At 50.4% G+C, this 21,936-nt stretch overlaps 1 protein-coding gene across 1 annotated transcript in view; it reads left to right on the forward strand.

Moving 5' to 3' along the window:
- TICRR (TOPBP1 interacting checkpoint and replication regulator) overlaps positions 1 to 21,936 on the forward strand; it is a 181,026-nt gene that overhangs the window by 74,775 nt on the left and 84,315 nt on the right. Inside the window, exons 6-10 of the mRNA XM_075345941.1 lie at positions 8,309 to 8,442; positions 9,831 to 10,016; positions 16,335 to 16,486; positions 16,562 to 16,659; positions 16,739 to 16,832. Of these exons, the coding sequence (XP_075202056.1) occupies positions 8,309 to 8,442; positions 9,831 to 10,016; positions 16,335 to 16,486; positions 16,562 to 16,659; positions 16,739 to 16,832 (664 nt within the window). The remainder of the gene's footprint in view (positions 1 to 8,308; positions 8,443 to 9,830; positions 10,017 to 16,334; positions 16,487 to 16,561; positions 16,660 to 16,738; positions 16,833 to 21,936) is intronic.

Raw genomic sequence — 21,936 nt, forward strand, 5'->3', positions numbered from 1 at the left:
GTGTTTTTCACAGGATTCCTTTCACAGGAATCCTGTGAAAAAACGGATCAGTTGCGTCCGTTACATCCGCTGTGCGTCCGTTTTTTGACGGATCAGTCATGATCCGTCTGTGTTTGGGACAGCCCAGTGGGCGTGCCAAGCATGCTGGGCATGCTCAGTAGAGCATGACGGAATCCTGCGCTGGATTCCGTTGTAAGACGGATTACGACGGAATCCAGCACCATAGACATGCATTACAAGCTTGACGGATGGCGACGGATTCCTGCGCGGCGCGTTAATTTTGACGGCCCGAAAAACGTTACATTCTGCGTTGCTCCCCGCTCGGCGGTCAGTCAAAAACGACGGACCGCGACGCAGCGGATGCAACGCAGGGTCATCAGTCGCAATCCGTCGCTAATAGAAGTCTATGGGGAAATACAGGATTCCTGCAAAATATTTTGCAGGATACCGTAATTCCCCAAGGCGACGGATTGTGACTGATGCAAAACACAGGATGTGTGAACTTAGCCTTAGACGGGGGCAGAGGACTTAATTAAAGCTTTACATCTGTTACAATGAAAATTAAGCCAGGTGTTTGTTTTTTTTGGTTTGTTTTTTTTTGTTTTGTTGGCTTCCTGAACTGTGGGCAGTATAACTAACACTGCTCCATTTTTACAAATATCTGTATTGTATTACGAAATGCATGGCATTGCGAGGAATCTAAGCAGACTAGTCATGGGCATGGGTCCCCCAACTCTCGCTTCCTTCCCATGCCTAAGGCTACATTCACAAATCTGTGTTATCATTAAAGGGGTGGTTCACCCATTTTTTTTATTTTCTGTCGAAGTTCTACTTACAATTCTAGGTATTTTCTCCATTGGCTTGTATTTCCATTTCTGGCACTGAGCGGCGCTATGCTGCACGCTCAGTGCCTGTCACATGACCCCCTGGAGCTGTGGCCGCCGGCATCCTCTGACGTCCCGGCATTTCCGGGCTCTCAAACAAGACTGGTACGTCACAGGATGCCGGCGCCACTCAGATTGAGCGACAGGGCTGTGGGCGGTGACTACCGCACGGCACAGCCCAGTATCGAGGGGAGGATCCGGAGGACGTCAGTGTGGAGCCGGCTAAGCGTCCTGCAGATGGTGAGGCACGGGGCGCCAGTGTGCAGTACAGGGGGGGGGGGGTTTCTTCAGCTGAATCCCCCCCTGCATGTAAGTATGTGATCACACTGTCCCACCCGCCCGCTCTGTTGCGATGTCAGGAGAGCGGCCGGTGTCGGGCAGTGTGATCATCTGCTCCTCCCAGCAGCAAGACACTGACAGGCATGTCACCGCTGTGCTCTGCCATCTGTCCTGCTGCATGGGACCAACTGTCTGCACTCTGTCACCTGCACCACAAGTCACAGAGTGGAGACAGTTGGTGACAGAGCACCTCTGCCCCCCCCCTCTTCTTTCCCCACTCTCTTCTCCCCCCCCCTCTCTCTTCTCCCCCCCTCTCTCTCTTCCCCCCCTCTCTCTCTTCCCCCCCCTCTCTCTTCCCCCCCTCTCTCTCCCCCCCTCTCTCTTCTCCCCCCTCTCTCTCTTCTCCCCCTCTCTCTTCTCCCCCCTCTCTCTTCTCCCCCCTCTCTCTTCTCCCCCCCTCTCTCTTCTCCCCCCCTCTCTCTCTTCTCCCCCTCTCTCTTCTCCCCCCTCTCTCTCTCTTCTCCCCCCTCTCTCTTCTCCCCCTCTCTCTCTTCTCCCCCTCTCTCTCTCTTCTCCCCCCTCTCTCTTCTCCCCCTCTCTCTCTTCTCCCCCCTCTCTCTCTCTTCTCCCCCCTCTCTCTCTCTTCTCCCCCCTCTCTCTCTCTTCTCCCCCCTCTCTCTTCTCCCCCTCTCTCTTCTCCCCCCCTCTCTCTCTTCTCCCCCCCTCTCTCTCTTCTCCCCCCTCTCTCTCTCTTCTCCCCCCTCTCTCTCTCTTCTCCCCCCTCTCTCTTCTCCCCCTCTCTCTTCTCCCCCCCTCTCTCTCTTCTCCCCCCTCTCTCTCTCTTCTCCCCCATCTCTCTCTCTTCTCCCCCCTCTCTCTCTCTTCTCCACCCTCTCTCTCTCTTCTCCCCCCTCTCTCTCTCTTCTCCACCCTCTCTCTCTTCTCCCCCTCTCTCTCTCTTCTCCACCCTCTCTCTCTTCTCCCCCCTCTCTCTCTCTTCTCCCCCCTCTCTCTCTCTTCTCCCCCCTCTCTCTCTCTTCTCCCCCCTCTCTCTCTCTTCTCCCCCCTCTCTCTCTCTTCTCCCCCCTCTCTCTCTCTTCTCCCCCCTCTCTCTCTCTTCTCCCCCCTCTCTCTCTCTTCTCCCCCCTCTCTCTCTCTTCTCCCCCCTCTCTCTCTCTTCTCCCCCCCTCTCTCTCTTCTCCCCCATCTCTCTCTCTTCTCCCCCCTCTCTCTCTCTTCTCCACCCTCTCTCTCTCTTCTCCCCCCTCTCTCTCTCTTCTCCACCCTCTCTCTCTTCTCCCCCTCTCTCTCTCTTCTCCACCCTCTCTCTCTTCTCCCCCCTCTCTCTCTCTTCTCCCCCCTCTCTCTCTCTTCTCCCCCCCTCTCTCTCTCTTCTCCCCCCTCTCTCTCTCTTCTCCCCCCTCTCTCTCTCTTCTCCCCCCTCTCTCTCTCTTCTCCCCCCTCTCTCTCTCTTCTCCCCCCTCTCTCTCTCTTCTCCCCCCTCTCTCTCTCTTCTCCCCCCTCTCTCTCTCTTCTCCCCCCTCTCTCTCTCTTCTCCCCCCTCTCTCTCTCTTCTCCCCCCTCTCTCTCTCTCTCTCTTCCCCCCCCCTCTCTCTCTCTCTCTCTTCTCCCCCCCCTCTCTCTCTCTTCTCCCCCCCTCTCTCTCTCTTCTCCCCCCCTCGCTCGCTCTTCTCCCCCCCCTCTCTCTCTCTTCCCCCCCCCTCTCTCTTCTCCCCCCCCCTCTCTCTCTTCTCCCCCCCCTCTCTCTCTTCTCCCCCCTCTCTCTCTTCTCCCCCCTCTCTCTCTTCTCCCCCCTCTCTCTCTTCTCCCCCCTCCTCTCTCTCTCTTCTCCCCCCTCCTCTCTCTCTCTTCTCCCCCCCTCTCTCTCTCTCTCTTCTCCCCCCCTCTCTCTCTCTCTTCTCCCCCCTCTCTCTCTCTTCTCCCCCCCTCTCTCTCTCTCTCTCTTCTCCCCCCTCCTCTCTCTCTCTTCTCCCCCCCCCCCTCTCTCTCTCTTCTCCCCCCCTCTCTCTCTCTCTCTTCTCCCCCCCTCTCTCTCTCTCTTCTCCCCCCTCTCTCTCTCTTCTCCCCCCCTCTCTCTCTCTCTCTCTTCTCCCCCCCCTCTCTCTCTCTTCTCCCCCCCTCTCTCTCTCTTCTCCCCCCCTCGCTCGCTCTTCTCCCCCCCTCGCTCGCTCTTCTCCCCCCCCTCGCTCGCTCTTCTCCCCCCCCCTCGCTCGCTCTTCTCCCCCCCCCTCGCTCGCTCTTCTCCCCCCCCTCCCTCGCTCTTCTCCCCCCCCCCCCTCGCTCGCTCTTCTCCCCCCCCTCCCTCGCTCTTCTCCCCCCCCCCCCTCCCTCGCTCTTCTCCCCCCCCCCCCCTCCCTCGCTCTCTTTTCCAAGAATTTCATGAATTTCATGAAATAATTTTAAAAAAAAATGACGTGAGCTTAGCCTAATTTTAGTGTCCAGCCGGGTACAACTAGGCAGCTGGGGATTGGAATCCACAGTGAAGGGTGCCCAAGCTTTCTGGGCACCCCCACTGCGAATTGCAGTCCGCAGCCACCCCAGAAAATGGCGCTTTCATAGAAGCGCCATCTTCTGGCGCTGTATCCAACTCTTCCAGCTGCCCTGATGCCGGGTGGCTAGCTGGGTAATAATGGAGTTAGGGCTAGCTGTATATTATCAGCTAGTCCTAAGCCCGAAATTCATGGTGTCACGCCAATATTAGACATGGCCACCATGAATTTCTAGTAATGATAAAAAAAAAAACACAACACACAGAAAAATATTTTTATTAGAAATAAAACACAACACAATTAGTGACTCCATCTTTATTGAAATAAACCCCCCTCCGCAGTAATCCTGGGTTAGGGTCCCGCGCCGTCCAATCAGAATCCAATATCATCTGATCGGTTTGCTGGAAGGCAAAGCGATCAGATGATGTGTCAGGTTAAACTACGTGAATCACATGACACATCAGCTGATTGTATAAAAGCCGATTATACAATCAGCTGATGCATCGGTGCAAAAAAAATAAATACTCACGTCTGTGCTGATTACCGGCAGCTCCTGCAGCGGAGTCTGATCCTGGCCCATCACTGCAGGAGCTGCCGGTAATCAGGGATGAAGTCCCCTGACGGCAGGATCAGCTGATAGCCGGCCGGGCGCGAAAAAGCCGGCGACACCACGAGAATCGATCAGCTGATGCATCAGGTGATCCACCGCCAGGTCCTGCAAGCTTCGTACATGCCCCGGGGAGACTGCACACAGCCAGAGCGGCGTTACCGAGACAGGGGCTGGAAGCAGGCATGGCACCGGGACCCTGCAGACAGGTGAGTATGACATACACACACACACACACACACACACACACATACACACTTTATATATACACATACACACTTTATATATACACATACACACTTTATATATACACACACACACTGTATATACACACACACACACTGTATATACACACACACACTGTATATACGCACACACACTGTATATACACACATACACTGTATATACGCGCACACACACTTTCTTCCCCTGGCTGTGTTCTTCCCCTGGCTGTGTAGAGCTGCTGCTGTCTCTATGATTGATCTCAGTGCATCCACAGGGAAGAGGCAGGGAGGGAGGGTTTGGGGTGGGGAGCAGACTGGGTGTATTAGACACAGTGGGTGTGTGTTAGATAAGCCAGACACCGCCCTAGAGCCACAAAGAATTCTGGGACTTGTAGGAACTGAACACAGGAAGTCAGAGGAGAGATTAACCCCATCAGAGCTGGAGCCAGCAATGAGCATGTGCTGCTAGTGCACAATAAAAGGTAATTTTGCTGAAAAAACATAATAGATGTGTTGAGCGGGCACATATTAGCAAGATTTATCAGAAAAAAATCAGTTTTGGTAACTGGACAACTTCTTTAACCTTTTTTGTATTCAAACATTAACTTTATTTAAGATCTGTAGAACAAGAATAACCATCATAATATAGTAATGGGAATGATACCTAGAAAACCAATGTTTAAAGTATATATATCATTTATTCATCCTGATAAAACATTAGCCACTGACTTATATGGGTTCAGTGTGATCTGTAAATTTAATGAGAATAGTATTTGCCTCAGAGTCTAAATGATCCATTTTTTAAAACTGATGAATTTATGCGTCAATGCTAAAGACTTGGGTGGATGGAAAACTATTCTACTGACTTGTCTGGCAGCTGCTGCAAAAGAGTAATAAAATAATGGGATGCATTATAAAAGGCATAGATGATCATGAGAAGAACATTGTTTTACCCCTATAACAATTCACTAGGTAGAATACTGTGTACAATTGTGGTCTCCGTGTATAAGAAGGACATAGCTGAGCTAGAGCGGGTGCAGAGAAGGGCAACAAAGGTTATTAAAGGAATACTGGCATGCAGTACCAAGACAGGTTATTAAACTTAGGGTTATTCGGTTTGGAAAAAAGAAGGCTTAGGGGGCATCTAATCACAATGTACAAATTGTATGAGGGGACAGTACAGAGCTCTCTAATCTTTTTACACCTAGGCCTGCAACAGGGATAAGGAGGCATCCACTGTGGTTAGAAGAAAGGAAGTTTAATCCTAATCACTGATGCAGATTCTTTACTGTAAGAGCAGTGAGACTATACCACTCTCTGCCACATAATGCTGTAATGGTTGTTACATTTCAAATTTGAGAAACCTGGATACCTTTCCTGAAAAATATATTACTGGTTAGTACAATAGATTGTCATGGGGCGGTTGATCCAGGGAACTTGTGTGATTATTTGTGGAGTTGGGAACACTTTTTTTTTTTTTTTTTTTTTTTTTTTTTTTCTTCCCCTCCATAGTGGAGCTTATGATCTGCCTCATTGGTTTTTTGGGGGTTTTTTTGCCCTCCTCTAGATAAACATGTTAGGTTAGCGTCATGGGTTGAACTCGATGGATTTAACCTTAAACACAATAATACACTATAGTTAATATATTAACACACTATAGTTCAGTGTGGTGTAAGAACAAACTGTCAACACTACAATTACTGATGAGTGAATATACTCGGCACTAGTCGTTACTCGCACGAATAGTACGGGATTCGAGATATTCGTTACTAAATGAGAATTTTAGTCCTCGCCCTCGCGGGATTCAAGTCCCCAGCCACGCGTGTTTGTTGCCTGATTTTCAACCACTAAACATGCTGTGATTGCTTCCCCAATCATGGTAATGCCGTAGCCATCTTTGCTACTGGCATAACTGTGATTAGCTGGCCATATTGCATCATCGGGTCTATAGAAGACCCACTGCCGAGATCTTAGATGCACTTGATCCAGAGAAAGCGTAGGGAGTGCTACTTTTGGAGAAAGGACCCGTGTGTTAGTGCATTTCAATACCTGCTGCAAGATTAACCCCTTAACGACCATAGGGCGATAACTGTACGTCCTAAGCCCATATAGTTGTTAGCCGGTGATCCGCGTACATGTCTGCTGATTTGAACAGCTGACATGTGTGCCTCACAGGCACAGGTGGAAGCGTGATCCACTTATGCCTGTTAAACCCTTAAATTGCTCTTCAAAATGTGACAGCGAATTAATTCCTGAAGGATAAATCTTCACTCACCTAATCGGCGGCGCTGTGATGTGATCACTGTGAGCCAATGGTAGCACAGGCTCATGTGATGGACTCCTGTAGCTCACATGACTCGCTTCCTGTTTCACCCAGCCTAGTGCTGCTTGTAACAAGGTGAGTATTTCTGGTGATCACAGCTGTGTAGCTGTGATCAACAGAAATGAATGAGCGATCAGACTGCTGATCCTTATAGTCTCCCAGGGTGACTAGTAAAATTAAAAAAAAAGGTTTTAAAACAAAAAAACATAAGATCAAAATCACCCCCCATCTCACCACATTGAAAATTAAAGGGGTTAAAAAAAATCATACACACCTTGGTATCGCTGCATTCAGAAAAGCCCAATCTATCAAAATATGAAATCAATTAATCTGATCCGTAAACGGTGGAACTGCAAATAATGTTTCCAGAGGTGGATGATGAGATACAGTTGCCATTAGGTCAGTTTAAAGGGAACCTGTCACCAGATTTCGTCCCTTATAAGCTGCAGCCACCACCAGTAAGCTCTTATATACATAATTCTAGAATGCTGTAAAAGTGCCCAGGCCGTTCTGTATAACGTAATAAACAACTTTCATGATACTCACCTGCATGGCGGTCGGGTCCAATGGGCATCACTGGTGTCGGTCAGGTTCCTCCTCTTTTCTTTCCCTTCTCCATCCTTCTTACCAACTCTGTGTGGATGACACATCTTACGTCATCCACACAGAGGCCCTCCACTCCTCCACATGTGTACTTTTATTTGCCCTGCTGACGGCAGATCAAAGTATTTTAGTGCACTGGCGATCTTTGACCTTTCCCCACTCCTGTGCATTACAGGGTAGAGCAGAGAAAAGTGCAATGGAGGTCTGTGTGGATGACGTAGGGCGCGTCATCAACACAGAGCTGGGAAGGAGGTTGGCGATGGAAGGAAGATAAGCGCCATGCCCGTGACTCCTTTCAGACCCGACTGCTCCGCAGGTGAGTATTATAAAAGATGTATTTCATGCTGTACAGAGTGGTGGCACTTGTATACAGTATTCTAGAATGCTGACTATAAGGGCTTATGGGTGCTTCTGAGCCCATTTCAGAAAGTCACCTACCACTGCTGCCGGTCTGGCAGTGCTGCAGCTGCGCTTTTAATTGCGACCTGGCCACATGCTGGAACTCCACATTACACATGTTGGCAAAGCTTAGTGAGCAGCAGAGGGCAGTAGTTGATTACCAGTTCCAACATGTCCGTTGGACTTCCAATCAGCCTCCGCACCTAACTGCTGAGTGGGCATGGATGTCTGACATCTGTGAGGTTCTCCAAAATTTTGAGGACTCCATCAGGATGGTGAGCGGTGGTGGTGTCCTAATCAGCCTAACTATTCCGCTACTGTGTGTACTGAAACGCTCGCCACTCACTGTGCCATGTTATCATCTGGCATCATACTTGTCTAGTCTGCTTGCACTGTCTAAAAGTTGGATAACTTTGGTAAATTTGTCCCTAAATGTTTACAATTTTTGGGAAACACAAAACATTTTTTTTTACTTGCAGATTGATAAATGCAGCATCTTTCGATGAAGATGATCAGAAAAGTGATCAAGAAATGACCCATTACCTATCTGAGCTCTACCAGAAGAAAACTGATGAGTCCATCACTACACTACAGGGGGATCACCAAAAGAAGCGTAAGCTTGGCCACACTTCTTTGGACTGCTGGCACTTGATGCATGATTTCACCCAGCAGATGGGGCTTGGTGGAGTCAGACCTATGGCAATATGCTGAGCTTATTTTACATGTTTGTGCTAAATGTTATCTTGATAAGGAGGGGTTCTCCCATCTTCTACATTAGGGGTCTGTGCCCACATTGTAGCTGCTTTGTGTGTTTTTTGCTGCGCAGATTTGTTACAAAAGATTTCCTAGTGCCTGCAAAGTGAATGAGATTCCTGAAGTCTCACACATGTTGCTTATCTTTTCCTTGCATATTAAATCTGCAGCCCGTCCATTCTCTGTAGTTTTGCTGCATATTTGATCTGTACTAATGAGTGGGGAAAAAAAAATCTGCAACCAAAAAAAAAACACATCAAATGTGCCTATTTTACACAGCTTTTCTCTTGCCTAAAGATGAAAAAAATGGTACAGGAATTACTATAGCAAATACTGAATTTGTTCACATACCATTAGGCTATGGGCCCACGCTGCGGAAAATTAGTTGAATTTTCCACAATTTATTTGTATAAATTCCGCGGATTTCTCAATCCGCAGTACAGCGAGTTCCCAGCCATTTCTATGGCATTTTGGAACTGCTGTGCCCATGCTGCGTTTTTTTTCCGCAGTGGAAGTAATGCAGATTTCCCTGCGGAAAAATCTGCAGCATGTCAATTATTCCTGCGGATTTTTCCGCACGATCCTATACTTACCTGCCTTGATAGACACAGGAGTCACATCCTCCAGTGCAGGGGAGCACGGTGGAGCCAGGAGCAGGAAGCAGGAGGTGGGCGTGGCCTGCATGAGCTCCGGTCATGTGACAGCCGGAGCTAGTTCAGGCCCACCCACCTTCCCCTGCATAGTGCAGATAGACACGGCCGGAAAGTGAGGTAAACTCACCGATCACTCCAGCACTTGTTCTGCATTGAGGATGCAGTGCTGAAGCCTTGGTACTGTATCCTCAATGCAGAATGCCCGCAGCACATCCGCAGGACATTCCGCAATACAACCGCAGCATTAAAACAAAGTTGTGCTGCTGTTTTCTGGGAGCTCCTGTGGAAAGTCCTGTGGATATATCCGCAGGTCCCTTTCCCCGTAGGCACATAGCCTTATGGTAAATTCAAAGTCTGTGCCGTTATTGTCCAATAGGTGAAAGTCCCACCTCTACAGTAAGGCTGCGGGGCCGGCATCTGTCACATGTTTGGCATTCTGTGAGGATGTCCTAAATGTGCAACATAGGAATACAGTTTTAATTCTTGGGCAGATACCTCTGTAATCTTGCAGATCTGGATTCCCACCACCTGTTAGAATTCATCCAGGATCCTGACCATTGTAGGAGCAGGAGTTGATTTCTTTTTACTTTTTCAGGTCTTCCTTGTACTCCTGTGAGACAGAAGATGAAGTCCATGCCTCGTGCGCTGCAAATGTTAAATGCTGCCAGATTAAATTCTAAAGCTCAGAAGTTGCCTCCAGAAAGTGCCCCTGCTGAAAAAAACTCACAGGCAAAGAGAAGGTCATCAGACAAGCCTGAAGGGAAGGTGGGGAAGCCGGCAGGTGAGCAACTCTTCTTGGAGGCCATATTCAATTGCTGTACACTTTGTAATGTTACTTTGGGTAGTTCATTGTTATGGCTATATATTTATTTATTTCTTCGGCGCTCCATTGGGAGACCCAGACGATTGGGTGTATAGCACTGCCTCCGGAGGCCACACAAAGCAATTACACTAAAAAGTGTAAGGCCCCTCCCCTTCTGGCTATACACCCCCAGTGGGATCACTGGCTCACCAGTTTTCTGCTTTGTGCGAAGGAGGTCAGACATCCATGCATAAGCTCCACTGTTTAGTCAGCAGTAGCTGCTGACTATATCGGATGGAAGAAAAGAGGGCCCATACTAGGGCCCCCAGCATGCTCCCTTCTCACCCCACTTGCGGTTTGTAAGGTTGAGGTACCTATTGCTGGTACGGAGGCTGGAGCCCACATGCTGTTTTCCTTCCCCATCCCCCTGAGGGGCTCTGAGGAAGTGGGATCTTTCCGGCCACCAAGCCCCGAGGCCGGGCTCCATCCACAGACCCATAGAACCTGCTGGATGTGGAGCGGGAGTGCCGTTCAGGGACAAGGCCCTGCAACTTTCAGGTACTCTGTGTCCCCGTATGGCAGGCCACGCACACTCCAGGCTTGCTGGGTGTGCTAGTGCGCCGGGGGACTGTAGCGCTGTGCGCTGGGCTTATAGTCCCTGCAGATTACTGGGGGACTTTACGTGTGGGGACCGCCGCGCCGACCGCCCCTGGAGCGGCGGCGCAGCTGCGACTTGTAGTGCGCCGGGGACGCGCCGACCGCGCTTTTACGGCGGCGGCGCTTCTAACTTTAGTCCCCGGCTTTTGCGGCCTAGCGCCGCTTCGTTCCCGCCCCCACCCTGTCACTCAGGGACAGGGAGAGACGCTGTTCTATAGCAGCGCCGAGGGCTGGAGCCTTATTTGCATTCTCCAGCCCCCTTTACTAGACACAGTGGGCGCCGGGTTCCCGCTCTTGTCTCGGGCACGCCCTCGGCCCGCCCCTCTCCTCTGGACGCCGGCAGCCATTCCGGCACGCAGAGCGGGAAAACGGAGACACTTAGCTACCAGCACAGGATTCCGGCGCCACACACCCGCTTTTGTGCGGGCGGTAAGCGGCAACTAAAGTGCTGACCCACTAATGCCGAAGTGTCCTGTTGTACTTTTGTACGGTCGCTATTCAGGATGCAGACCTAGAAACAGCAGCAAAAGATCAGGGGTGCTAAAGCACAGACTCTATATGCTGCTTGTCTTGCATGTGCTGCAGTGTCATGTGTCCTTTATGCTTGTATGCTTTACATTGCACTGTAAGGGCTATTCTTGGCTGTCTACCCGCCTAGATGGCTAGACAGCGGCAGCAAACAGCAATGGTGCTAAGGCACAAGCTTTCAATGCTGCTTGGATTGCATGTACTGCAGAGTTTATTTTCATGTTTGTACATTCACTGCATGTCGCTATTCTTGGCTAATGCTCCTTGATGACTAGACAACAGCAGCAGAAAAGCAAGGGTGCTAAGGCACAAGCTTTCAATGCTGCTTGGATTGCATGTGCTGCAGTGGTTATTTTCATGCTTGTATGCTATACATTCACTGTATGTCGCTTTTCCTGGCTAATGCTCCTGAATAACTAGACAACGGCAGCAGAAAAGCAAAGGTGCCAAGGCACAGGCTTTCTATGCTCCTTGTACTGCATGTGCTGAAGTGTTTATTGTACTTCATGCTTGTATGCTATACATTGCACTGTACGGTCGCTATTCTTGGCTAATGCTCCTAGATGGCTAGACAGCAACAGCAAAAAAAAAGCATGGGTGCCAAGGCACAGGCTTTCTATGCTGCTTGTACTGCATGCGACTGTTCCAGGACCCCCAGTGTGTGCAATTACTCAACGGGGTCTCTGCTACAGGTGGCCAAAAGAACCACCTGTGATCCCTGTCCAGGGACAGGGACGGAGTTGCAGTTTCCGCTGATATATTGTCTGTGGCTATGACTAACATCTTACAGACTTTGCAGTCCAGACAGACCTTGGGCAATGTTGATTCAATGCCCCTGGCCACCCTGATTTCGAAACAAATCATGGCTCCAGGAGGGTCCCATGCATCCCAGGGTGCAGGCTCTGACACGGACGACAGTCCCAGACGGCCTAAGCGAGCTCCCTAAGAACGGCCCTCGACTTCATCACAGTACTCTCTGTATGATGAGGCAGACGTAGCTGTTCAGGACTCTGATCCTGAGACCGCTCTCAATCCGGATACACCGGATGGTGACGCTATAGTGAATAATCTTATAGCGTCCATCAATGGAAGGTTGGGTATTTCTCCCTCAACTCCTCCAGTGGAGGGGTCAGCTTCACAGCAGAAGAAATCCCTATTTCGGTATCTCAAGCGTATATTGAGTACTTTTCTGGTCACTCTGACTCCAGAGAAGCAGTCCAGGAACACCACGCTTATCCCGATAAGCGTTTCTCCAACCGTATTGAAGATACGCGTTGTCTCTTCCCCCCTGACGTGCTCAGGCGCTCCAAGGGTGGATCCCCCAATCTCCAGGCTTGCGGCTAGATCTATAGTTGCAGTGGAAGATGGGACTTCACTTAAAGATGCCATTGACAGACAGATAGCCCTATCGGCGGGTCGGTTGCCCCGGCATTCGCAGCCATAGAGGCACTCCAAGCTATTTCAGCTAGTATTGCGCAGAGGGACGCGGTCACATGTACATCTTGGCCGCAGTAGCGTCCTTCACCTCGCAATGTCGGCATTGCGACTCAAGCTGTTTATGCTGTCCTGGACTCTATGAGCCGTACGTCAGTGGCGTCCGCCAACTCCGTGTTGTTACGCTCCTAGTGTTAAGGGATTGGAGCAGATGCTGCTTCCACAAAAGTGCTTAACCAGATTGCCTTTATCTGGTGACAGACTGTTTCGTGAGCGGTTGGATTAAATCATTCAACTGTCCAAGGGTACGGATTCTTCCTTACCCCAGCTATCAAACAAGACCCATCAGGAGAAGGGACAGTCGAGGTTGCGGTCCTTCCCAGGCTCGGGCACGTCCCAATTGCCCTCGTCCAACAGGACTCAAAAGGCTCAGAGGGGCGCAGGTTCCTGGCGGGCTCAATCACGCCCGGAGAAGGCAGCCGGAGGAACCGCTACCAAGGCGGTTTCCTCATGTCTTTCAGCCCTCTCTCTCCGCGTCCGCGGTCGGTGGCAGACTCCCCCGCTTTAGCGACATTTAACTGCCACAGGTCAATGGCCGGTGGGTGAGAGACAGTTTGTCGCAAAAACTTCCTCACCGGCCGAGCCGAGGCTCTTCTGCAGGCAGTAGGAGTCGTAATCCCGGTTCCTCCTCAGGAACAAGAGACACTTTTTACTCCGATCTGGTCGGGGTGACAAAATAGGACGACTCCTTCCGTTCCGTTCTGGACCTTAAACTGCTCAACAAGCACGTGAAAACCAGGCGGTTCCGGATGGAATCCCTCCGCTCCGTCATTGCCTCAATGTCTCAAGGAGATTTCCTAGCATCAATAGACATCAGGATGCTTATCTCCACGTGCCGATTGCTCCAGAGCACCGGCGTTTGCTACGATTCGTTATTGAAGACGAGCATCTTCGGTTCGTAGCCCTACCCTTCGGTCTGGCGACAGCCCCACGGGTTTTCACCAAGTTCATGGCAGCAGTGGGACCACTCCCGCACTCTCAGGGTCACCCTGTGATCCCTTACTTAGACCATCTACTTGTCAAGGCACTCTTTTAAGAGGCATGCCAACACAGCCTGAACATGGCGCTGGAGACTTCCCAGAGTTTCGGGTGGGTCCTCAACTTTTCAAAGTTAAACCCAATCGCTGGCATATCTTAGCTTGGGGTTTCACACTCTCTCAGCGATGGTGAAGCTTCCACTGGACAAACAGCGGTCACTACAGTCGGGGGTGCAGTCTCTCCTTCAAGGAGACACCTCATCCAGAGGCAGTCCCTTTCACGCAGTTTCATCTGCGTCCACTTCAATAGAACATTCTTCGCTAATGGGAGGGGAAGTCGATGTCCCTACACAGGAACGTCCCCCTTTCTCAGACGATCAAGGACTCTCTTCAGAGGAGTCCACTCTTCAGATCAATTGTCTGGAGCTCTGGGCAGTGCATATGGCCCTGCAAGACTTCCTGCAGTGGCTGGAAGGCAAACAGATCCGAATTCAGTCGGACAATCCACAGCGGTGGCATACATCAACCACCAAGGCGGACTACGCAGTCGGCGAGCCTCCCAGGAAGTCCGCCGGATTCTGCTAGGGGTGGAAGACAGAGCATACACCATATCCGCAGTTCACATCCCGGGCGTAGAAAACTGGGAAGCAGACTTCCTCAGTCACCAGGGCGTGGACGCAGGAGAATGGTCTCTGCACCCGGACGGGTTTCACGAATCGGCACAACAGCAAGGTCCCGGTTTTCATGACGATCAAAGAGCTCTGGCGACAGGCATCTCACGGTCGGTCAACCGTGGGCACTACCAGACCGGCCAGACTTACTGTCCCAAGGGCCGTTTTTCCATCTGAATTCTACGGCCCTGAACCTACTGTGTGGCCATTGCGTCCTAGATCCTAGTGTCCTCAGGATTATCCCACGGGGTCGTTGCCACCATGAGACAGGCTATGAAGCCCACGTCTGCTAAGATCTACCACGGAAGTGGAAGATTTTCTTTTACTGGTGCTCTGTACAAGGAGTGTCCCCCTGGCCATTGGCATTGCCTACTTTTCTTTCCTTCCTGCAATCTGGGTTGGAAAAGGGCTTGTCGCTCGGCTCCCTTAAAGGGCAAGTCTCGGCGCTATTGGTGTTTTTTTCAGAAGCGTCTAGCACGTCGTCCGCAGGTACGCACGTTCCTGCAGGGGGTTTGGTCATATCGTCCCCCCGTACGAGCGGCCGTTAGATCCATGGGATCTGAACAGGGTACTAGTTGCTCTCCAGAAGCCGCCTTTCGAGTCTCTGACGGATGTTTCACTCTCTCGACTATCACGGAAAGTGGCCTTTCTGGTAGCAATCACGTCTCTTCGGAGAGTGTCTGAGCTAGCGGCGCTGTCATCCAAGGCTCCCTTCCTGGTGGTCCACCAGGACAAGGTAGTGCTGCGCCCCATTCAGGAGTTTCTCCCTAAGGTAGTATCCTCGTTTCATATTAATCAGGATATCTCCTTACCTTCTTTTTGTCCTCATCCGGTTCACCGGTATGAAAAGGATTTACATTTGTTAGATCTGGTGAGAGCACTCAGAATCTACATTTCCCGCACGGCGCCCCTGCGCCGCTCTGATGCACTCTTTGTCCTTGTCGCTGGCCAGCGCAAGGGGTCGCAGGCTTACAAAGCCACCCTGGCTCGATGGATCAAAGAACCAATTCTTGAAGCCTACCGTTCTGCTGGGCTTCCGGTTCCATCAGGGCTGAAGGCCCATTCTACCAGAGCCGTGGGTGCGTCCTGGGCATTACGACACCAGGCTACGGCTCAACAGGTGTGCCAGGCAGCTACCTGGTCGAGTCTGCACACTTTCACCAAACATTATCAGGTGCATACCTATGCTTCGGCGGACGCCAGCCTAGGTAGAAGAGTCCTGCAGGCGGCAGTTGCCTCCCCGTAGGGGAGGGCTGTCTTTGCAGCTCTAACATGAGGTATTTCTTTACCCACCCAGGGACAGCTTTTGGACGTCCCAATCGTCTGGGTCTCCCAATGGAGCGCCGAAGAAGAAGGGAATTTTGTTACTTACCGTAAATTCCTTTTCTTCTAGCTCCTATTGGGAGACCCAGCACCCGCCCTGTTGTCCTTCGGGATTTTTGGTGGTTTTTCGGGTACACATGTTGTTCATGTTGAATGGTTTTTCAGTTCTCCGACGTTACTTCGGAGGGAATTTGTTTAAACCAGTTATTGGCTTTCCTCCTTCTTGCTTTTGCACTAAAACTGGTGAGCCAGTGATCCCACTGGGGGTGTATAGCCAGAAGGGGAGGGGCCTTACACTTTTTAGTGTAATTGCTTTGTGTGGCCTCCGGAGGCAGTGCTATACACCCAATCGTCTGGGTCTCCCAATAGGAGCTAGAAGAAAAGGAATTTACGGTAAGTAACAAAATTCCCTTCTTTTAAGCAAGCCTAAAATCAATATAAATATTGCCATATTTCCTGCTAATGACATGTGGCTGTTCTACAGTATAAGTAGTGGCCCCTCCATCTCCATGCCATTGCTCGTACATCTGTAATGGTATAGGTGTGGTCCGTTCAGTAGATTTCTTAGCTTTAGTGTCTTGTATGTGTAAAAATCTACATTGTGTTCAGGGGTTTTTGTATAACAAGACTCTTTTATTTTTTGACAGTTTTTAAGTCAGAAGAGGAGCTCAATTCCTACCTCATTGAAGACTACGATAAAATGATATCCAGCGAAGAGGATTCCTTGTTGTCATGTGTCAGGAATTCTATAACCACGCTTAAGTCATTCTTGAAATCGACCAGCAGTAAACAGATAGAGGTGACTATAAGATTATGGTTTTACTTCTGCGGCTGGATTTGTTTTAGTTTGCAGCATGTTTCTTATATTTTATAGACTGACTGCCTGGATAAAGTCAAACTTCTTCTGAAGACCAGTAAAATGATAAGACAGCTTTATGGGCAAAATCAAAATAAAATTGCAAAGCTTAGAGAGTAAGTATCTGCTCTGTTCTCCATCATTCAGCTATTGGCAAAGTGTTTTTCTGTTATTATTCATGTGGCTTTATTCTAGATGTCAGATTCAAGCGTTACTAAGACTGGAGCTCTGTGTACAGTGTCCTTCTGTACAAGCTAATGAAGATGAACTGGAACAACTTGTGGAAGAGGTAATGATGAAATATGTTTGTCCTGTACATTACTTGGCCTTGAACTGAAAATCTGGCCCAATTTGACCAATCCTTTCCTTATGATCCATTTGACCTGAAGGAGAATATTGCAGTGGGCTCATTGCAGGCTGTAAGCTTTCTTGAAGAGATGTATTTTCAATTCCGTCTGAAGATTAAGTGTGGTGGAGAGTCACAAGTGTTGGGGCACAGAATTCCAGACGATGGAGGATACTCAGGAGAAGTCTTGAAGGCAATTAAGTGAAGAACCTACAAGTGTGGAGGAGAGGGGGAGGTCTTGGGAGGACCAGAGGTCAAGGATGGAAAAATACCACAAGACTAGTTCTGAGATAGATGGAGGACACAGATTATGGACTGCTTTGTAGGTCATTTTTAGTAGTTTGAACTGGTTATGTTTGTGTATTTGGATCCAATAAAAGTATTTGCGGAGGAGTACTGAGTAGAGATGAGCGAACCTATGGTTTGGTGTTCTTACCAAACAGACTTAACCAAAAAAAAAAAATGTGCACCAAAAAAAATAAAATATATGGAAAAACCCTGCCCACCTTCTCCTGGAAGTGTGCTGTTTATGGCTGGCTGCATGTGGGCGGAGAGCCAAACTGCCCAATTGGTGACTTCCATTGGGTTTCAGTTCAAGTTCGGGTCCCAAACCAAACTTTAAAGTCTGGCTGAAGCCGCCTATCAGGCTTCAAACATAAAGATAAAATTTTTTTAATGTTATGGTGAAGATTCAACAACAAGTGGGACACAATTGTGAAGGTGAATGAAATGTATTGCTTATTTTAAACTTTTATAAAAAAATAATAAACTGAAAATTGGGGCGTGCAATATTATTCGTCCCCTTCAAGTTAATACTTTGTAGCGTCACCTTTTGCTGCAATTACAGCTGCAAGTCGCTAGGGGTATGTGTCTCAGTTTTGCACATCGAGAGACTGAAATTCTTGCCTATTCTTCCTTTGCAAATAGCTGGAGCTGAGTGAGGTTGGATGGAGAGCGTTTGTGAACAGCAGTTTTCAGCTCTTTCCACAGATTCTCGATTGGATTCAGGTTTGGACTTTGACTTGGCCATTCTAACACCTGGATATGTTTATTTGTGAACCATTCCATTGCAGATTTTGTTTTATGTTTTGGATCGTCTTGTTGGAAGACCAATCTCTGTCCCAGTCTCAGGTCTTTTGCAGACTCCAACAGGTTTTCTTTTAAGAATGGTCCTGTATTTGGCTCCATCCATCTTCCATCAATTTTAACCATCCTCCCGGTCCCTGCTGAAGAAAAGTAAGCCCAAACCATGATGCTGCCACCATCATGTTTGACAGTGGGGATGGTGTGTTCAGGGTGATGAGCGGTGTTGCTTTTACACCAAACATATCGTTTGGCATTGTGCCCAAAAAGTTCGAAATTTTTTATTTTATTTTTTTGTTTCATCTGACCAGAGCAACTTCTTCCACATGTTTGGTGTGTCTCTCAGGTGGCTTTTGGCAAACTTAAAACACTTTTCTTTGTCGCTCCATTGGGAGACCCAGACAATTGGGTGTATAGGCTATGCCTCCGGAGGCCACACAAAGTATTACACTTAAAAGTGTTAAGCCCCTCCCTTTCTGCCTATACACCCCCCGTGCTCCCACGGGCTCCCCAGTTTTTTGCTTTGTGCGAAGGAGGTCAGACACGCACGCACAGCTCCACAGATTGGTCAGCAGCAGCTGCTGACCATGTCGGATGGTAGAAAAGTGGGCCCATATAGAGCCCCCAGCATGCTCCCTTCTCACCCCACTCTTGTCGGTGGTGTTGTAAGGTTGAGGTATCCATTGCGGGTACGGAGGCTGGAGCCCACATGCTGTTTTCCTTCCCCATCCCCCTCAGGGCTCTGGGTGAAGTGGGATCCTATCGGTCTCCAGGCACTGAGACCGTGCTTCATCCACAACTCCTGTGGAGCCTGCTGGATAGGAGCCGGGTATCGTTCAGGGACATGGCCCTGCTACTTGGAGGTACTCTGTATCCCTGTAGGGACAGCGCACAGCAACACTCCAGCTTTGCTGGGTGTGCTAGTGCACCGGGGACCACGGCGCTGACCGGGTTAATATGTGCCATTACACACTCAGCGTTGCTGAGTGTGTTTATGTATAGGGACTGCCGCACTGACCGCCGCGGCCATGGAAACACTGCGGCGCGGCTGGGACTTGTAGTGCGCCGGAGACTTTCACGCCGGCCGCGCTTTTACGGCGGCCGCGTTTATTACTAGAGTCCCCGGCTTTTTGCGGCCTGGTTTCCTTTCCTCCCGCCCACAGCCCTGACAGGCAGGGGAAGGGCGGGACGCTGCACAGAACGAGCAGCACTGAGGGCTGGAGCATGCTTTGCATACTCCACCCCTCTCACTGCACAGTGCGGGCACCAGTTCCCGCTCTTTCTGGGTCACGCCCACGGCTCCCTCCTCTCCTCAGGACGCCGGCAGCCATTCCTGTCAGCTCCTCGGACGCTGCAGAGGGGGACAAAGTCTGGGAGACCCAGGCAGGGACTCTGGTGGCCTCACAACCGCTTTAGGCGGGTGGTAAGCAAAACCTGTGGTGCTAGCCCCATTGTGCAGTAGTGTAACATTATATGTTTATGGTATATATGTTTTACACTGTATGGTGCACAGTTGATTTCTGGCTATATACCCTATTGTGTTACTCAGGGAAGATAATAGCATGGCGCCCACGAAAGGCAGGGGTGCCAAAACACAGGCTTATTATGTTGCCTGCGCCGCATGTACGACCCCGCTACCGGCAGGTTCCACTGACCCTCATTGTGTGCACTGTTCGGCCCCTGTGGCACTTACTCAGCCGGAGCCTCTGCTAAGAGGGGCCCAGGGGGAGCCACCTGCTAACACTGTTCAGGTGACGGGGACGGAGTTTGCAAAACTCTCTGAGACTATGGCTAAGATACTAGAAGCCTTGCAGTCCAGGCCGGTATCTCAGCACAGGGACTCTGTTGAATCTTTGTTCCCTGGCCCACCTCAGCTGGACCAACAATGTCCTCCCGGGGTATCTCATGGATCCCAGGCTGAGGGTTCTGTCACAGACCCCAGCCCCAGACCGACTAAGCGAGCTCGCTTAGATTTTCCCTCGACATCATCATATTGTGCAGGGTCTCAGAGGGGGGAATCTCTGGTTGATGATGCGGAGACAGCTGATCAGGATTCTGATCCTGAGGCCGCTCTCAATCTTGATAATCCGGACGGGGACGCCATAGTGAACGACCTTATTGCGTCCATCAATCGTATGTTGGATATTTCTCCTTCAGCTCCTCCGGTGGAGGAGTCAGCTTCTCAGCAGGAGAAATTCCGTTTCAGGTTTCCCAAGCGTACACCGAGTATGTTTCTGGACCACTCTGATTTCAGAGAGGCAGTCCAGAATCACCATGCTTGTCCAGATAAGCGTTTTTCTAAGCGCCTTAAGGATACACGTTATCCTTTTCCCCCTGACGTGGTCAAAAGTTGGGCTCAGTGTCCCAAAGTGGATCCTCCAATCTCCAGACTGGCAGCTAGATCCATACTTGCAGTGGAAGATGGGGCTTCACTCAAAGATGCCACTGACAGGCAGATGGAACTCTGGTTGAAATCCATCTATGAAGCTATCGGCGCTTCTTTTGCCCCAGCGTTCGCAGCCGTATGGGCGCTACAAGCTATCTCAGCAGGTCAAGCGCAAATTGACGCAGCCACACGCACGTCCGCGCCACAGGTGGCGTCCATAACCACTCAGACGTCGGCATTTGCGTCTTACGCTATTAATGCTGTCCTGGACTCTGCGAGCCGTACGGCGGTTGCAGCCGCCAATTCGGTGGTACTCCGCAGGGCCTTGTGGCTACGGGAATGGAAGGCAGATTCTGTTTCCAAAAAGCGCTTAACCAGTTTGCCAATTTCTGGCGACCGATTGTTTGGCGAGCGTTTGGATGAAATCATCAAACAATCCAAGGGAAAGGATACATCCTTACCCCAGCCCAAACCGAACATACCCCAACAGAGGAAGGGGCAGTCGAGGTTTCGGTCCTTTCGGGGCGCGGGCAGGTCCCAGTTCTCCTCGTCCAAAAGGCCTCAGAAAGATCAAAGGAACGCTGACGCATGGCGGTCTAAGTCACGTCCTAAAAAGGCCACCGGAGGTGCCGCTACCAAAGCGGCTTCCTCATGACTTTTGGCCTCCTCACTCCGCATCTTCGGTCGGTGGCAGGCTCTCCCGCTTTTGCGACGCCTGGCTGCCACGGGTAAAAGACCGTTGGGTGAGAGACATTCTGTCTCACGGTTACAAGATAGAGTTCACCTCTCGTCCCCCGACTCGATTCTTCAGGTCATCCCCGCCTCCCGAGCGAGCCGAGGCTCTTCTGCAGGCGCTGGGCACTCTGAAGGCAGAAGGAGTGGTGGTCCCTGTTCCTCTTCAGCAACAGGGCCACGGTTTTTACTCCAACTTGTTTGTGGTCCCAAAGGAGGACGGGTCTTTCCGTCCTGTCCTGGACCTGAAACTTCTCAACAAACACGTAACGACCAGGCGGTTCCGGATGGAATCCCTCCGCTCCGTCATCGCCTCAATGTCCCAAGGAGATTTCCTTGCATCGATCGATATCAAAGATGCTTATCTCCACGTACCGATTGCTCCAGAGCACCAGCGCTTCTTGCGCTTCGCCATAGAAAACGAACACCTGCAGTTCGTGGCACTGCCGTTCGGCCTGGCAACAGCCCCACGGGTTTTCACCAAGGTTATGGCTACTGTAGTAGCGGTCCTCCACTCTCAGGGTCACTCGGTGATCCCTTACTTGGACGATCTCCTGATCAAGGCACCCTCTCAAGAGGCATGCCAACACAGCCTCGACGCTACCCTGGAGACTCTCCAGAGTTTCGGGTGGATCATCAATTTTCCAAAGTCAAATCTGACACCGGCCCAATCGCTCACATACCTTGGCATGGAGTTTCATACCCTCTCAGCGATAGTGAAGCTTCCGCTGATCAAGCAGCGGTCACTACAGACAGGGGTACAATCTCTCCTTCAAGGCCAGTCACACCCCTTGAGGCGCCTCATGCACTTCCTGGGGAAGATGGTGGCAGCAATGGAGGCAGTTC

The sequence above is a fragment of the Anomaloglossus baeobatrachus genome, chromosome 4 (assembly GCF_048569485.1).
Source record: "Anomaloglossus baeobatrachus isolate aAnoBae1 chromosome 4, aAnoBae1.hap1, whole genome shotgun sequence".
NCBI lineage: Eukaryota > Metazoa > Chordata > Amphibia > Anura > Aromobatidae > Anomaloglossus > Anomaloglossus baeobatrachus.